Genomic DNA, 17,891 nt, shown 5'->3' with positions numbered 1-17,891 from the left:
CAATACTTCATAATCGTAATTTTTCATTTCTCTCCCCCCCCCCCTCTCGAAACTGCAAAATGTCGGTAGTAAGTCCGTAAAAGTTTCCGGTGATTTTTTGGGGTCCCACAAACACCCCTGCAATATGATAGGATGTTTTGCATTATACTAAGGCACATTTTGAAACCGCCATCCCACTTGATGGTTGGGTTGACTGGGCGCCTAGCCCCGGCAGGGGCTTATTCCCGGTAAGGAGAGACTTCACAGTTCTTTGCTGTCTATACTATGCCGTGGCCGTCTTCGACGAGATTTGGAGATGGCGAGTGTCAGGACTCATTGCGAATGTCTGATATTAGGGTGAGGGTGGGGTACGCTGCCGTTAGGCTTAGTAAGTTTTAACTGCATGTCAGCTAGAATTGGCTATTGAGATACTGTTTAATTTGGGTTTGAAAAAAATAAAAGTTAGGAACAAAAACTAAAGGGCTGAGATAAATTAAAGTATTATATTACGGGGTCTTCTAGAGTTTGTAGATGGTTTATATTTAGGGATTTTAGCTATTGCTTCATTTTCATTCTTATCCATGTTTTTAAAGACGTTAGTGGCTAGATTTTTAATGAATTTTTTAAGAGGGGGATAGTCTAGGCATAAGTACATATTTGTATTGGGCATGTAGTATTTCATATTGCAGAAATTTCTAATTAAGTTATTTTGCTGGCGTTCAATAAGTCTAAGATTAGTCTTGGCAGCATATCCCCACACAGGGCAGGCATAAGTTAATACTGGACGCAAGTAGGCAGAGTAAATAAGCATTTTATTTTTTCTACTCATTTTGGAGTTTCGAGAAATTAAGGGATAAAATTTACGAGTTAGGTCTCGAAACTTTTTAGCTGTGTAAATAAAGTGGGGTTTCCAGGTTAATAAACTGTCTAGAATAACGCCTAAATATTTGCATTCCTTTGACCACGGGATAATTTGATTTTTAATTTTAACTGGGGAGAAATTCTTTTTACATTTATTTTTATTAAAAACTAGAGCTTCAGTTTTACTAGCATTTATTTCAATTTTCCATTCGACGAACCAGTCCTCAAGAGATTTAATATGTCGGTTTAAAGCTATGGTGATGAAATTTTGATTTTTGTTTCTAGCTAGCGTTGCAGTGTCATCAGCGTACATGCACAACATAGTGTTAAATTGCTTGGGGATATATCATTAATAAACAAGGAAAATAAAATTAGCCCTAGTTTAGATCCTTGAGGTACACCTTCAAGGATAGGTTTTACATCAAAAAATTCATTGTTTATTTTGATGATGAAGGACCTATAACTCTGGTCGAAGATATCTGAAGTTTTATGGCCGATGAACGGCTTCCTCTGGTTGCGAGGAGATGAAGACAACCAGGAAATCGCAACTTACGAATCTGTCCTAGCATACAGATTTATAGCGAAATAATCTGACTAACTCCTGTTAGTCAGATTATCCATCTGACTCTGGCCGTGGAATGTATGCAGGCTTGAGTGGAGCTACCTTGTTATTATTTTTTAGTTTGCAAAAATATTGACTTTAGTAACACCGTTAACATTTCGTTGAGTAGAATAAATTACACAGGTGTATGCAGATTCCGAAGAGTCCGAAAAGCTATGGAGAGTAATTTCCCTTTCGGTAAATTTGCATCTTTGATTTGAAATGTGATGTATTTTCTGCAATTCCTTATTGAATTTATGCCACTTAATTTCAGAATTCCTGATAAAGTATCGTACCAATCAAGTTTCATCAACCATAACTGCTGATAGACTTTTATTAATATTGTGCAAGTTGAAATAAAATGCAAAGGATGAAACAGCCTTGCTGATTGTGATGATCTTTTTATAATTTCACTCTCAAAGTTAGTTAATTTTACAAATAAAACAGTCAATAGAAGAATTTGTCAAATAAGCCCAAGAATTTTAGAACAGTTTTGGGGAGGAAATTCTACATTTGATTCATTAGAATTTAGACAAGATGTCTTAAATAATTTAGCTTATAGTTGAAAATGCCACTTTCTTAAGTGAAATACTCTGGCATTTAGAGATTCTAACAAGTTTTGAATTAACACGATTGCTTCTTTATTAGATTTTGTTTCAGCCATCAAATCATCCATGTAAAAGGAATTTTGGTTTATATTAGATACTTAAGGATATATATTTTGAGAATTCCAACGTATTTGATGTAACATTTAGTAGCTAAAAATGGAATGGATGAAGTGCCATGAGTTACGATAGAAAATTGGTGCTCTTTAATAGCAGAATCAAATGAATTTTTTTTTTTTTTCTTTCAAATTTTTTTCTTCTAGATCATCTAAAATTTTCTATTCATTTGTTTTATGTCAGAAGTGAATAAGTTGGAATCTGACAAAAATAGTAGTTATTTGGTGGCAAGATTTGTCCTAAGTGGCAACACTTATATTTCGAAAATTATTGTAATATAGAAACAATGTTGCAATTCGTTTCATCGAATATCAAATGTGATTGCATATAAGATTTGAATATTAATCCTTTCGAATCCGACCTGCGAACAACTGAACCAAAAATGTGCTTTTCCGATGATCCTTCCATTATTGTAATGAAACAGTCAGATCCTAAAATCATATTACTCTTTGATGGCCTTGAAAATCTTCATTTGACAGAAGGATCCCTGTCAAATAATTATTTCTTTAATATTAAGCATTAAATGTTATATAGAAGCATCAAATTTTAATATAAAAGCATTTATTTAATATAAAAGCATTAAATGTTAGAAATTCTGAATTCAATCTTCACCGTATTTTTTAAATAACTGAGCTATATGTGGTTTCTGCTGGAACTCCACTTATTCCAAACAGATAGTCTATCGTCCTTCCTTTTTAATCTTAAAATGTTTATTACATTTTTGCTTACAAAACTAAATTGGGAGCCTCTATCTCGCGAAGCTCTAAATAAAAATGATACACATTTTGAGTTATTCAGGGAATTACTAAAATTACTGTGTACTTTTAGCGGTAGTTGATTCATTGCTTAGCGGTTGCTCGCGCTGACAGATATTGCTTTCAGCGGTATGGTTTTTTAAGATTTAGTATCTGAATCACATGCACTACTACTTTTGATATCTTTATGTAAAACTGAAATTTGTTTTCCTTGATATATGTAGCATTTTAAATGATAATTTGGTCATTCTTTATATTTATGGGAATTCAAACACAAAAGACAAAGATGTTTCATTTTACAAAATTCTTCCGAGCTTCAAATTCATGTTTTTAAATTTTATGGATTTAAATAGTTTATACATTTCTAAACCTTTCAAACATTTTTATATGTTTTATATTCGTGAATATTTTTACAAGTAACAGAATTATACTTAGTCGGAATTTTGGAATCAGATTTATTAAAAATCATCAATTCCAGAAATTAATATCTATTTTTTAAAAATTCCAAGAATTCTTTCCACATAGGAAACTCTCTTAAGTTTTAATTGACCGAAGTCTTCTCGTTTCAGGATCTAATTTTTGTAATAGATGGATGGTTAATTTAATTGCTATGCTAGCTGCTTCTTTTCCTGGACCTTTCAAAACTTCTCACTGGTGTATCTATTTCACAAATTCGATAAATTGGCTTTGAAGGTGCTTTTTTAACGCAAAAGCATTTTGATCAATTCAGAAATAATTTACTTCTTTGTCTTGTACCTGTCTATCAATTTTTCCCATGCTTCTTCGTATAGATCATTAGGCAGTGGCATACGTTTTATCAAGGAAGCGGATTCTTCAAAAAGCTAGTCCTACAAATATTATAACGTCTGACTATTATTCAATGAAATATGAGAATACACTGTTGATGCAAATGAATCTTTAAAGTTCATCTAACTCTCATATTTGCCAGAAACTACTGGTATGTTAAGTTTCGTTTATCGAAAATTCAATTTCACACTAAGTACTATTACCTAAATATTCTGTGTTTCAATAGTAATAGATTGAGATGTATTAAAAGCATCAGGTTAGTTTATTTTGAAATTTTAACTTTAAGGAAATTATCTATTCTCACGAGATTCTACGATTTCAAAAAAACGGCGCTTAATTCTGAATCTAATCGTTCAAATTCTTAAATAAACGTTCTTCAAAAAGTCCTTATAATCTGAGTTTTGTGTTTTCGGATGGTACATGGTGAAACGAGGTAAGGGATCAGTCTTTTGCGTGACGAAATTGAAACTAAAGAATGGCTAAATCGTAATTCAAGGTTACTTCTAAAAATAATTTATCAGATACTCCTCTCTTGAAATCTTCATAAAATAAGAATAGCAAATAATAATAAAAAAAACTTGCCTGTTTCTCTTGCAGACATCTTGTTAGTTTGTAGTTCGGTTTGTGGGCTTTTGTCCAAAGAACAATTCTTAGTTGTCTTTTGCTTATTTATTGTTGCAGTTCAATATCGCACACAGAACATCGACAAAAATCATTATATTTACTCTAACACGCGATTTGCGATTACATGTACGATAACATTGCCTCTAACAATGAGCAACTAATTTCTGTGCCTAATTGCACCAGTTAAATGTATAATAGTCGCATTGAATTGAGAAAAATAAGTGCTTGCTACTCATTTTCCAACTGTACTGCTTAGAGAATATAAGCAGCGCCATCTATTAACAGCATTAATTAGTATATTTAGGATATGAATAATTATACGAAAAGTAATAATTACAAATAATAGAATTCCACGGATACAATTCCATTTAAACTGCATTTCTAATCTTTTTTTCTGTCAGTGTTTAAGAGCATCATAAAATAGTTAAGTGAATATAAAAGTATATTTTGCATTTAATTTGGAAATCATTTATAACTGTCAAAATGTAACTTAGAAGGTGCCAGGACTAAATTAGCAATACTAAAGTAGTATTGCTATCAATTCATCTAAATTTTGAAAAATTATATATAACTTATGTAGGACTCAGAAATCACTACCATTTTAGAACGCACATTTAATTACATTTAGGACGATTAGGACATTTAGGATATATATACATTAACATAAAAGAATTGAACATTCAGTAGATTTCGTCGAATACGTCTCGTCTTTACTTTCGTCCAGATCCGTCTGATCTGACACGTCTTTACTCTCGTCCAGATCCGTCTGATCTGCCACGTCTTTTCTCTCGTCCAGATCCGTCTGATCTGCTACGTCTTCACTCTCGTCCAGATCCGTCTGATCTGCTACCCGTCTAACCAGCGTCAACTCCGTCTAACAACCAGCAGATGGCGCTCGCCAACAGGCGCTCGTCACTACATTCGGCGATCCTGACGTCTCTTTCGACCTCGAAAGTTAAAGTAGAAAAATCTGAAAGAATAAAAAAAAGAAAACAGTATCTGGATAAAACAATAAACATTTTTTTTTTTTTTTTTTTTTTAGTCTGAAGACCATGCTTTCATGAAATCGGCTGCTGTGGAAGTTGTATTTGGTCCGTCATGACATCCAACTTTTTCCACGTCATAGCGATCCTTAGGTTTAACCTTAACAATCCGATATGGTCCATGAAACTTTGGTCTTAGTTTGAGTCCAGTTCCAAACTGCGTCCGTTGTATGGCCACTAATTCACCAAGTTTGTAGATGCGCGCCACTTTTCTTCGTTTGTTGAAACTTTTCCGATTCTCTTCTTGCATCTTCAAAATGTTTTCCCTTGCTTCTTCTCTCATATTATTTCGATCTTCCATCATTGCTTTTGTGTATTCTTCTTCCAATATTTCCTTTAAATGTAAATCAGTTGTATCTTTTAATTTTACACCAGTTAAAAGCTCAAACGGGGTAAACTTTGTACTTCTCGAAACAGTACTATTGATTATTTTTTGCACTGATGCAACATGTTTATACCATTTGGTAGGATCTGTTATTGAGAGTTTTGATAGAATGGGTATTAAAATTTTATGCATTATTTCAATTTGCCCATTTCCGCGAGGAATTCCAGTGCTAATTTTGAAATGTTCAATATTTTCATCCTGACAGTATGTTTCAAATTCTTCTGAGGTAAAAGCTGAACCCCTGTCTGTTATTATTCTTGTCGGATTTCCAAAAGTAGATTGTTGAAGCTTAAGTTTAGTTATTGCATCCTGAGTAGATGTTGATTTAACCGGATACAACCAGACAAATTTTGTAAAAGCGTCGACTATTGAAAAAATATGCTGATAGTTCTTATTTGTAGAAGGCATAGGGCCAATGAAATCTATGTGATATGTACTAAAAGGCAAATTTTCTTTTGGGATGGGGTTAAGGAAACCTTCACCTTTCCCACGTTTCTTATTACAAAGAATACACTCCACGCAATTGGCAATCACACTTTCTATTTTTGACCTCAACTTTGGTATGTAAAATTCTTGCTTATCTATCAAAGCTTTTAATTTCTTAAGGAATTCGTCCTGATTTTGAGCATTGGCTATTTTAGTGGTCACTTCACTATATGAACGAGTAACAACAAGTACTGCGTTTCGACTAAGAGAATCTACGTGTGCCATTTGTTTTCCTGATCTGTGAACAATTTGGTAATCAAATTCCTCTAATTGTAAAGCCCATCTTGCAACTTTTGGTGTAAGATCTCTTTTACTCATAGTTTGTTGAAAAGCGGAACAATCAGTCACAATTTTAAATTTAGAACCCAGTAAATAATGTCTAAATTTTTTTAACGCTTCGATTACAGCCAAAACTTCTAATTCATAGCTACTATATTTTTCTTGTTGTGGAGATGTTTTTCGACTAAAATAATGAATAGGATAAAACTTATTGTCGGTTCCCTGCTGCAGCAGCACTGCTCCAAATCCCTGACTGCTAGCATCTGTATGAAGTTCTAAAACTGATCCCTGTTGATAGAGATGCAAAATTGGCTCCTGAGTTAAAATATCTTTGAGTTTTTGAAAAGCTTCCTTTTGTTCAGATTCAAACTTAAATGCAACGTCTTTTCTTAGTAGATCACTAAGCGGTTTTGCGATTTTTGAATAGTGGGGTATGAATTTCCGAAAATAACTAGTAAGGCCTAAAAAGCTTTGTACTTGTTTAACAGTTTGTGGTTGTGGAAATTTTTGTACGGCTACCGTTTTAGATACAGAGGGCTGTATAGTTCCGTTTTGGATTCTGTAGCCTAAAAATTCTATTTGTGGTTTTAAAAACTGACACTTCTTAAAATTAAACTCCAAACCGTACTCTGATGCAACCTTCAGAACACGTTGTAATTTTTCTAGCCCTTCTTCCTCGGTTTTGGATGGTATAATAATGTCGTCCATATAAATCAGTACAGTTCCATCTAGCATCAAATTCCTAAATATCACATTAATGTAACGCTGAAATACACTCGGACTATTGGAAAGTCCAAATGGTACTTTAAGAAATTCCCACTGGCCATGATGTGTTACAAAAGACGTAAATTTTGTGCTATCTTTCTCTACGTCTACATGAAAAAATCCGTTTTTCAAGTCCAAAGCAGTAAATATTTTTGATTGCTCAAGTTTGTCGAGCAAATCTTCTATGAGGGGTAAAGGGTACCGATCTTCAATCATCTTTTTATTTAGCTTACGATAATCAATGCATAACCTATAACTGTCATCCTTCTTCTTGGATAAAACCACAGGTGAAGAGTAATTTGAGCAACTAGGTTTTATTATCCCTTCCTGTAACCATTTATCAATCTGAGTTTCAACGAATTTTTGTTCTTTAAAAGGCAACCTTCGAGGGTTATGACTAATCGGAATATCATCGCTCAATATTATTTTCATTTGCAACTCAGTACTTTTTGTTTTGTTTGGCGAATACTTATTTAATAGACGATTTATTTCCTGTCTCAACGGTTTTTTTACATGACTCATGTCGATTTCATCATAGTTTATCGAATCCGCTAAATGAATGAAGAATGGGAGAGGATGTGTATTTATTTTGCCAGCCTCAGCAAAAATAGGTGTCTGACTGTTTCTTTTCAGCTCTGAGGAACGTAGTGATGCGACCTTGACCTCGTTTCTCACCAGCCGGGTGTAATTTATTTGGGCTCTTTTTTCATGAATGATAATTTGATTTTCTTGGAATGAAAAGCTTAGGTTATTTAATACGTCCATGCCGATGATTATTTCGTTCGGCATTATTTCTAACACATACACATTGGTTGATATTACATATTCATCAATTAATATATCACAATAAAAAAAACCTAGAGGAGTAATGCTATCTCCACTTATACCAGCTAATTTCACATTATCAGTCGTTAAATTAGGTTTACCAATTTTCAAATAAAAATCATAATTAATCATAGTAATATCACTTCCAGTATCAATTAATGCATCACAATTTACACCATTTATTTCAACATTTTTACTAAGCTTATTTACAGTTTTTGGAGAGTTACGAGTATATACTTTATTAGAGAGAGACACTTTAAAATCTCTTTGCGGGCAGTTACTGGCTTTGTGGCCAAAGTTACCACATTGGAAACATTTCAATCCTTTGTTTTTAAACTTGCAATTAGTTGATTTATGGCCAGTCTCATTACAATTAAAACATTTATTATTACTCTTGTTATAGTAATTATCATCAGCATAATTCTTTTGAGCACGAACGAACGGCAATGGTGAATTTTTAGCTTCTTTCGCGATATCAAATTTACTTCTGTTTTCGGAAACACGCCAATTTCTGTTTGTTTCCTTTTTAAGGTGACTTCGTGCAGCTTCATATTCGTCCAGTTTATTAACCAAATCTTCTACTTTCTTTATTTTGGGCAAATCGTCGAGAAAATGATCGCGTACGTCATTTGGTATTTTACTCTTTAACTGGTCAACGACCATTAGCTGCTTTAAATCTTCAAAATCGGTTATTTCTAAACAATTTATCCATTCCTCAAAAAAGTTATTCAGCTCAAAACCGAAATCCCGCCATGATGAAGAAGAATCTCGTTTGTGAGTAAAGAACTTCTGCCTGAGTTGTTCGGAAGTTAATTTAAATCTTTTAAGCAACAGTTTTTTTATGTAATCATAGTCATTAGCTGATGGATCAGGTTCGCGAGCAATTAAATTGACTATATCCAATGGTAATAACCCGAGTAAATAAGAAATCCAGTTTTCTTTTGCAATGTTAGCCCTACTTATTTGTTTCTCAAATAACGAAAGGTAAACACTTATGTCTCCGCCATTATCATAATTCTTTAGCAATTTTAATATATCAGTCTTAGGCATATCTGATGCAGTTAAAGTATTTTCTCTACTTTTTAACTCAAGTTCTAACTTTTTCAAAGTATATTCACGCTCATTCTTTTCGGCTTCTGCCTTAGCCTTTTCGGCTTTGGCCTTTTCAGCATCTAACCTTTCGCGCTCCTGAGTGATAGTTAAAAGTAAATCTTTTACGAACTTTTCGTCATAGTCTTTCGACTTTGTTATCATTGTAACTAACTGTCGCACTTTGGCATCCTGTGGTGCCGTTAGTTCTAATTCGTCTACTAAAGTTAGTAAGTCGCTCTTTCGTGCTCGTGTAAGAAATGCCATACTTGAGAATAAATCAAAATTGTACTCACAATTTCTTCAACGTCGATCCACACTGCGTCAGTCCACAAGGAGTTGGTATCCAAAAGGTTTATTGTAGCACGTCAAATTGCTCTACGTCAAATTTCACTCCTGTTTGGCTCTTCTTTCGTCTATGTGCCGGTCTTCATTAAAATCTCGGCCGAACCCTCATATTTTGTAGGACTCAGAAATCACTACCATTTTAGAACGCACATTTAATTACATTTAGGACGATTAGGACATTTAGGATATATATACATTAACATAAAAGAATTGAACATTCAGTAGATTTCGTCGAATACGTCTCGTCTTTACTTTCGTCCAGATCCGTCTGATCTGACACGTCTTTACTCTCGTCCAGATCCGTCTGATCTGCCACGTCTTTTCTCTCGTCCAGATCCGTCTGATCTGCTACGTCTTCACTCTCGTCCAGATCCGTCTGATCTGCTACCCGTCTAACCAGCGTCAACTCCGTCTAACAACCAGCAGATGGCGCTCGCCAACAGGCGCTCGTCACTACACTTATGAAATGCAGTCTAACTTGTTCATAAAGGTTGAAAGTTTCAATTCATAGGCATGTGTACTTATATGAAGAATAATTTGAATGGATTAATATATCCATGAAAAAGAAACTTGCATTTCGATTGTTTGTTCTTAATCAGAGTGCCTCCATTTGGACAGTTTTATAACTACTATATTTAATGTAATTTGTGTTTAGTTTTCAGCATGCATTTATTTCAGTATTTTTTATAATTTACTTTATATAACTATTATGTTTAATTTGTTATTTAATATATTTTTAGCCATTGCAATATTTAAAAGGATCATTACCAGCTCAGAATTTAACTAGTTTTTGTTTAAAAACTGCTTGAAATTTGAATGACTTTTTATTTTTTAAACTTCACAGTTCCTTCTTCAGAAATATTGTTTAAATAATTTAATGATAAATTCAGGTTAGAATAAAATTTCATATGCCAGAAATTTTATCTTTGAATTCTGAGTATCAGTTTAATATGAAAATTTCAAACATACATTTGTCTCATATCTTTGTTATATAAGTAATTATGATCTGCATGGAAAAAGAATTTTTCATTAAAATGCACCATCTAGCGAATTTTATAGGTTATTTACAAATATAAAGGAGCTTGATAATTTTCTCTTATAATGCTTTAAAAAAGGGCTCTTTCTCTCCTAGCTATTTCTTATGAAACCATTATTTATTCTGTCGAATGATGGAAGTAAAAACCTAATACCAATGTCTATTGGTACTCGGTTGGGACAGGAACTTAAGTTGGGAAATATTGAAGTCGGGGACTGAAACTTGAAACTTTTCTCAGAAATAATTAATAAGTGGTATGATTTCCGAAGTGTAATTGTCAACAATTTATATCTTCATCCTACAATGATTCATATTTGAAGTATTGTTGACTTTTTATTTACTCATATATGTAGTATAGAGAAAGTATAATAATCGTCAAAAAATTCGAACTCTAGTTTTGTTGAATCTCCATGTTTCGGACTTCTCTGGGTTCGAAAAACACATTTTTGGAAAATGTCTGTTTGTGACTTAACGCTTTGATCTCGATGGATGAAATATGGTATATGCTCTTTATTCCAAATTTGTATATTTCTGTCAAATGTTGAGCAAAATCCGATCTGAGGTAGTCTTTGAATATAATTTAACATGACAACTACAAAAGGAAGAGTGATGCATAGGTAAAATTCAATATACAGAATTACCATCTATAGTCTAGGCACTTATCAAATTTTGATATAAATCCATTAAAGAATTGACCGTCTCTCGGTCTTAAAAACATGTAAACGAGATAGCTCAAAGTCGCTATGACTTAAATACATCAAATCTGTTATGGGATTTTATAACTAAAGTGTAATTTTATGTCCGATTTTTATTTCGTTCGGTTGTGGAAAATGCGTCTAAAGCACAAATTCGATTTCCGGATACTAAATAATTTTGCATTTACCATAGATGTTGATTTTAGGAATTTTTGTATTTAGAACCAATTTTTATATTTATACTGTTGTCTGTAAATCAAGATACAAACACGAAATGCTAACATTTGTGCTCTAATAATGAATGGTTAATAGAAGCTGGCGTAATTTTCCGGAAAGTGGATGTTGCTTATAAATGAGTATGTAAATATTTTGTTCTGCATGAGAAGCATGTAAATCATAAGAGGATCAAGGGTGAAGCTGGTCAGTGAAAAAAAATGATAGTGTGCTTGTATTGTGCACGTATTTTTTTTCCTTCGTGTAGCAAATAAAATGAATTAAGTATATATGAGAAGGTTATACATTTAGCGATTTAGAATAAGCGTAGTTGATAATGTCTTGAATACTAGATCATATATTCTAACTGTACTAATCGGCAACGTGAGGATTTACTATTTGCTGAGGAAAGCAATTTTTATCGTCCGATTCAAAGTGTCAGTGCCTTTAGTGTGAATCCGAAATTGCCTATTCTTTAAATATCCTGCAGGTTGGCCATCATGGAATCGATATCGACATGATATGGATAGGTGTGGTGTTTTAAAATTTATACAACTTTGCATCTTGGTAAATGGCATAGGCAAAGCCTTATTGTCAGGATAGTATAGGGCCATAAGTATTTAGCTTCTTTGATCTTCATGATTAATAATGTACACTGTTATATAATGCACCGTGTATTAACCCTCCAACATGTCTCTAGAAAGTGAATAGATGTGTTGGAATGAAGTACTTGCACTCCTCACCTTAACCCTGAAAAGCACACATGAAAAAATATAATCCATCAACACTTGGCGAAAAATACCTTGTCAGGGCTTCTAAACAGTAATGTCAAGATTTGCTTTAAATTAACTTGAATAATGTTGTCAAGAGTATGTGTAACCAATTCTATGCATGTAAACATATTATTTATTAACATAAGATTTTATGAAAGAAATTGTTGTCAAAAAATTTTGATCACTTTGTTCATCTCTCCAAAACCATGATATTCGTTCCTCAGGCTTATTTATGTAATTTATATTTTTGTTAACATAAAATTCCTTTGACATTTTTTTCCCTTCTTTCTTTTAAAATGTTGTGAACCGTTAATTCATGGACACCAGTATATTTTCCGGTGTCCTCGATTAGTGATGGTCATTATTTATCATAGACATTTTTGATAAAATATTGAATGAACCTTATCATTAGCTATCAACGACTTTAGTAGATCGATAATGGATGGTTGCAAGATGATTAAATGAATGAAAACTTTTTTTTTAATTCATATTAATTCATCATAACCCCCACTATTGTTAGAGGTAGAAATTTTGCATAAATTATTTTGAATGAAATATTGTGACTAAAATAAAAAGATGTTGCTAAGAAAGTTGGATCAGAAAAGTTATAGATGACCATGATTCCAAAAGCAGGCATAAGCATATTAAACTGTAACCATAAACTTCCTTCATTTTCTCGCATTTTCCCAAAAGAGTTAGACCAAATGTCAGGTTATATTTTTACTTCATAGAAGTTCAACTGAACTAATGAAATCCATCAAGATTTTTGTAGTTAATGCTGATCAGTTTGTTTTTTTAAGATCTTGTAGCACTCGCCTAGAACAATTACAAAAATAAATTTTGTTTAGACAATATTTGATATGTCCTTTTTTGTTGAACTTATCAAGATTCTCCTAAATGTTATTATTTTGATTCTTTTTTGCTGCATATTAAAAAAATACATGTTGATTATTTTTAAAAAATTTAGTAATGCAAAAAGTATTTTCTTAATTTACCTTTATTCATATTTGAGTATTAAAGAAATTATCACTCATTTTTACAGTATTGCCATCTACTGTGCCTCGCTTGCATCATTTTGATCCATCTTCCATTACAACTCCTTCACCCTCAAAGTGAGTGAAGAAGTTATTTTCATCTATTTCCTTTTAGTTCTTATCATTAAAATGCATTTTTAAAAAAACTAGTAATAGCATAGTTAATTTTCCTGAATGACTGAGTGGTATCATATTCTTTGAAGAGAAGGTTGGGGTGGCTTTTAATGCCTTATATTGATATGTGCGTCATAGTTGTGTATTAATAATCTTGTCCTTTTTCTGTTTAAATCCCAAAATATGCAAATATGTAATTTTTATTAGAATCATTCTATGATATTTTCTAATTTGTATTTTAAAAGAACTGCAACATGATTCAGTACAATAAATCCGAGTTCAGAAAAATTTTATACTATTAAAATAATTTTTTAACATTTTTTGATTTATATTGAAGTGAATTTTAGTATAATTTATTTATCTCTCTTTAAATAAGTGTGTTAGATTATATCATTCAGATTCAAATTCTTCTGCTTCATAGCTGGCTTCAGCCATCTCTGACTTCTCAGCAGCAATCACCTGATTTGAGTTCTTTTTGCAATATCACGCCAATGGATACAGCTGATGTTGATGATCGGGAAGTAACCTCATCTACTTTGCTTGAACCTCCTTCTGCCTTTCATATGATAGGTCCAAGTATGCTAAATGAACTCTGATTTTTATACAGCAAATATTTATTGAATATTGCAAAACAAAGATTGATTTTATGTTAGAGAATTTAAGTTGCAATACCTCTATTTAAATATTCAAGAATGCCATTTTGCATTATTTTAAACTTTGAAAAGATAATCTAGATCAAGAAAATTGCTTATCGAAATCGATGTAATGTCATAAGTATTGTATTTTTTATATGTAGCAATGTATATGTCGTATATTTGTAAATTTTGATCTTGTAAATTTATAGAAATTTGTATGTGAGCGTGTAAAATAAGTTAAAACGGCGGTAAATTCCTATTTCAGTTCATTTTTCTAGAATTACTCAACTATAATTATCGTATCCGTAATGTTTAATCTTAGTAGTTCTTTGAGATTCTAACATGATATATATATATATATATATATATAATAATAATAATAATAATAATAATAATAAATGGCTATTTCGATTAGATACATTAATAAATTTGAGCATTAACTTTCGATACTGTGCGCACTGTGGCTAACGTACATAAAAGGATGGCCAGGGCAAATACAGAACTGAGCATTTCCCTCTATTTTTGAAAAGCGGTCCCCTATTTTTGTGTGACTTTTTTATACTGAGGATTGCCAACATTAAAACTGCAACTAAACCTTTATAATATATAAAATATTTTGGATTTGATATTTAAATTATGGATTATAATGGATTTGAAAATCACAAATTACTTCCCAATGATTATTGTATATGGACAGCCCTTGAATATAAAATGTTTCAAAAAATATTTGGAAAAGAAGTTTTATGAACTCAATTCTAACGTTTTATGCTAAACTTACATGGGGAATTTTTTCCATTGAATTTTATAATTCAAATAAAACATCAAGTGGTTTTTTGTATGGAACTTTTATTACGCAAATAAAAAATATTATTCCTGCACTTTCAAAAAAAATATGAAATGTGTACAGATTACTAATTTCTCATTCCATTAAAAAGGAATATAAATATGAGCTGCAATAAAAAAGTCATACATGTTACTTTTTTGACTTAAGCAATATATATATATATATATATATATATATATATATATATATATATATATATATATATATATATAATAATGTTAATGTATGTGGAACAGAAATCCCTGATCTTACTGATTGTCGAAATGCAACAATCAAATGTAAATGAATTGCTATACGAACTCTATAATTGTTTTATTGCCCGTTTTTACAGTTGCATGTAATTCAGTACTTCTGTAATTAATTGTTAGTATTTTTCATGATGAAGCTCTTCTTTTCCTATTCACATAGTCATTACCTAATTTGTGGAGTTTGCTGTGTTTTTTTGTGGGAAGGACTATAGAATAATATTTTTTTTGTTTTTGTTCGTGCAATTTTTGAAGAAATTGTCAATTTAGAAATTAAAATTTCGAGAAAAAATTGTGCATATTATATTTGTTTTTTAAATTTTATTTTTATATTTATAATGTAAGATTAAATATTTTAATTCATAAGAATCTTTACCTTTTGCAGCTTTTACTAGTGATCCACCTTTAAGTTTTTCGGCTCCTGGCATTGAAACTATAGATTTAATCGATGCTGATACATCTAATGATGGACAAGATATTAATATGTTTGATTCTTCTGATCGAATTATAACAAGAGCGAGGTCTGGTGTCTTGCATTCAACTCTTCATCCAACTATTGATTTGTTAGATTCTTCTCCTGAAGCAGAAGAGAGTCAGAGAAGGGCAATGCGTTTCTTAGAATCTATTAGAGCTGAAGCAAGAGCTGGAAATTTACCGGATGATGAAAGTACGTTAATTAATGAGCCTAGTTGTGGACATCGACTAATAAATTCCTCGGAAGATAACGCTATTGATGTAATAGACCTTTCGGATTCACCGGAAAGAACTCTTGAGACTTCTGACAAAAGTCTCTCGCATGAGGATTCATTTGCATCTGTAGAAGAAAGAACATCAGTATTATCTGTGAGCACCTGTAATAAAACTCATAGTGAAACTCATCCATCAGAGGTATCAGTTGCTTCCCATTCATCTGAAGAATCTGAAGAAATTGCTTCTATATCAAATACACATGATACTGCTAATCAACCCAGAATATCTACACCGACTTTGATATCTGATGATGCTGTGCCCTGGTATAGTTAATTTATCATTAAGTTTTTAAAATTATCTTGGAATTATCAATGGAAATAATACCTATTACCTTTGTATTTTTTTCTTCAAATTTTGTTGTCTTATAAACGTGACTTGTATCTTTTATATTTAAGTATTTAATGTAGGTAATCCTCCCCTCCAGTTGAAAGAAATGATATATTTAACACTCTCTCTCTTTTGCACTCTAAATAATGAAAATATATAATTGTTTTAACTTGAATTTCTCCACAAAATTAATCTACTTCTTACCACTATGTAAGTATTTTTGATTATAGAAATTAAAAAATTCAAATAAAACGTCAAGATGATGTGAAATTAGTTAAATCTATTGTCCAAGATGCTAAGATCAAGATAATAAGCTTTTTCATAAGACCAAATTTCATTAGAAGTCTTGGTTCTTTTTCATAAAAAGTGTTTTTTTTTTTTTATTGACATTTAATCGCCATTTTCTTTTTAATGTAAAATCATTCTTAACCATATATTTTAAATAAATTTGCATAAAAGAAAATATATAGAAAGGTAGGCTTCTGCTAAATATTCAACCTGGATAGCAGAGCTTATTCTTTGGTCAGTAAATATTACTGGCATCATATTAGCATAAGTATTGCATAAATTTTTCTGTTTCTTTATGATCAGTGCTTATGCCTACCTTGTAGTCTATTAGGTTCACCTTATTTTCTCATTCAACTACTTATTTAATCCTCTTTAATTTTTTCTACATTTAAAAAACGCTCCTTTTATTGAATGTCATTATGAAAATATGCAGTTTAAATTTAGAAGAAATATAGATAGCAATTATAGTATATATTTAGAATCTAATAAAATGAATCTATTGTCTCATATTGGAATACAAAATTATAATGAATAATTTCAGTGCCGCTTTTGGTTTAGATAGTGTTATATTGCAGTCTGATATAAATTGACTCAAAATTAATTTTTCTGATTTCGTAATTTAAGAGGATTGTTGCACATTTATTTAAAAGGTTTATTATGTTGGTAAAATTTCCGACACGTTTTTTTATCTGGCTAATTTATTAATACAATTTTCTCCAAGACTGTATTTAAAATTTTTTTGGTGCATGTGTATGATATTTTGAAGGAAAATGTTTGCTTACCACTTGCGTGATATTTGGTTACCTAAAATTAGTAGTAGAGGAAATATTTATTAGTGAATTGATAATTTGCTATTTTAAAAGATGATCTATCAAAAGAAACATTGTAAAAAATTCTTGACAATATTTGTTACCTTCCTTGTTAAAAAAAATGCAAATTTGTTTGAAAATTTTATCAAAATTCAAATGACAATTTACTGTCATGTTACTCTTTTGAGAGCTTGTGCTAGTTCATTACTAAATAACTATATCCCGATTATCAGTGCTCTCTCTTGATTAAATTTTGTATATCAATATTTATATGACTTTAATAATTGGCAATTAGTGCAAAATTACTTATTTGTCTTAGAAGTGTTTAAATATTCATTTAAACTTCTGTACCTGAATACTTTATAATAGTAAAATTTTGAGGCTGAACAAATTCTATGCATCTTTAACTTTTTGATTACGTTACAAGAGTAATTTTTTCAATGAAATTTTTCCTGAAAAAAAAATAGAAATCTTAATTGATCATAGTGGAAATTAAAATTCCTAGAATACCATAAACTGAATAATATTCATTCAAAGCTGCTAGACTGGACTTATATAA

General features: G+C 31.4%; 1 protein-coding gene across 5 annotated transcripts in view; it reads left to right on the top strand.

The window, feature by feature from the left end:
- Nucleotides 1–17,891, top strand: part of LOC129961102 (E3 ubiquitin-protein ligase HUWE1-like) — a 254,804-nt gene that overhangs the window by 184,353 nt on the left and 52,560 nt on the right. For all 5 annotated transcript variants that reach the window (XM_056074928.1, XM_056074930.1, XM_056074931.1 and 2 more), the window contains 3 exons: nt 13,329–13,398; nt 13,856–14,010; nt 15,544–16,171. In XM_056074928.1, coding sequence (XP_055930903.1) covers nt 13,329–13,398; nt 13,856–14,010; nt 15,544–16,171 — 853 coding nt within the window. The remainder of the gene's footprint in view (nt 1–13,328; nt 13,399–13,855; nt 14,011–15,543; nt 16,172–17,891) is intronic.

The sequence above is a fragment of the Argiope bruennichi genome, chromosome X2 (assembly GCF_947563725.1).
Source record: "Argiope bruennichi chromosome X2, qqArgBrue1.1, whole genome shotgun sequence".
NCBI classification, from domain to species: domain Eukaryota; kingdom Metazoa; phylum Arthropoda; class Arachnida; order Araneae; family Araneidae; genus Argiope; species Argiope bruennichi.
Note: the sequence above shows the minus strand (reverse complement) of the source record. Positions and strands in the feature narration are given on the sequence as shown.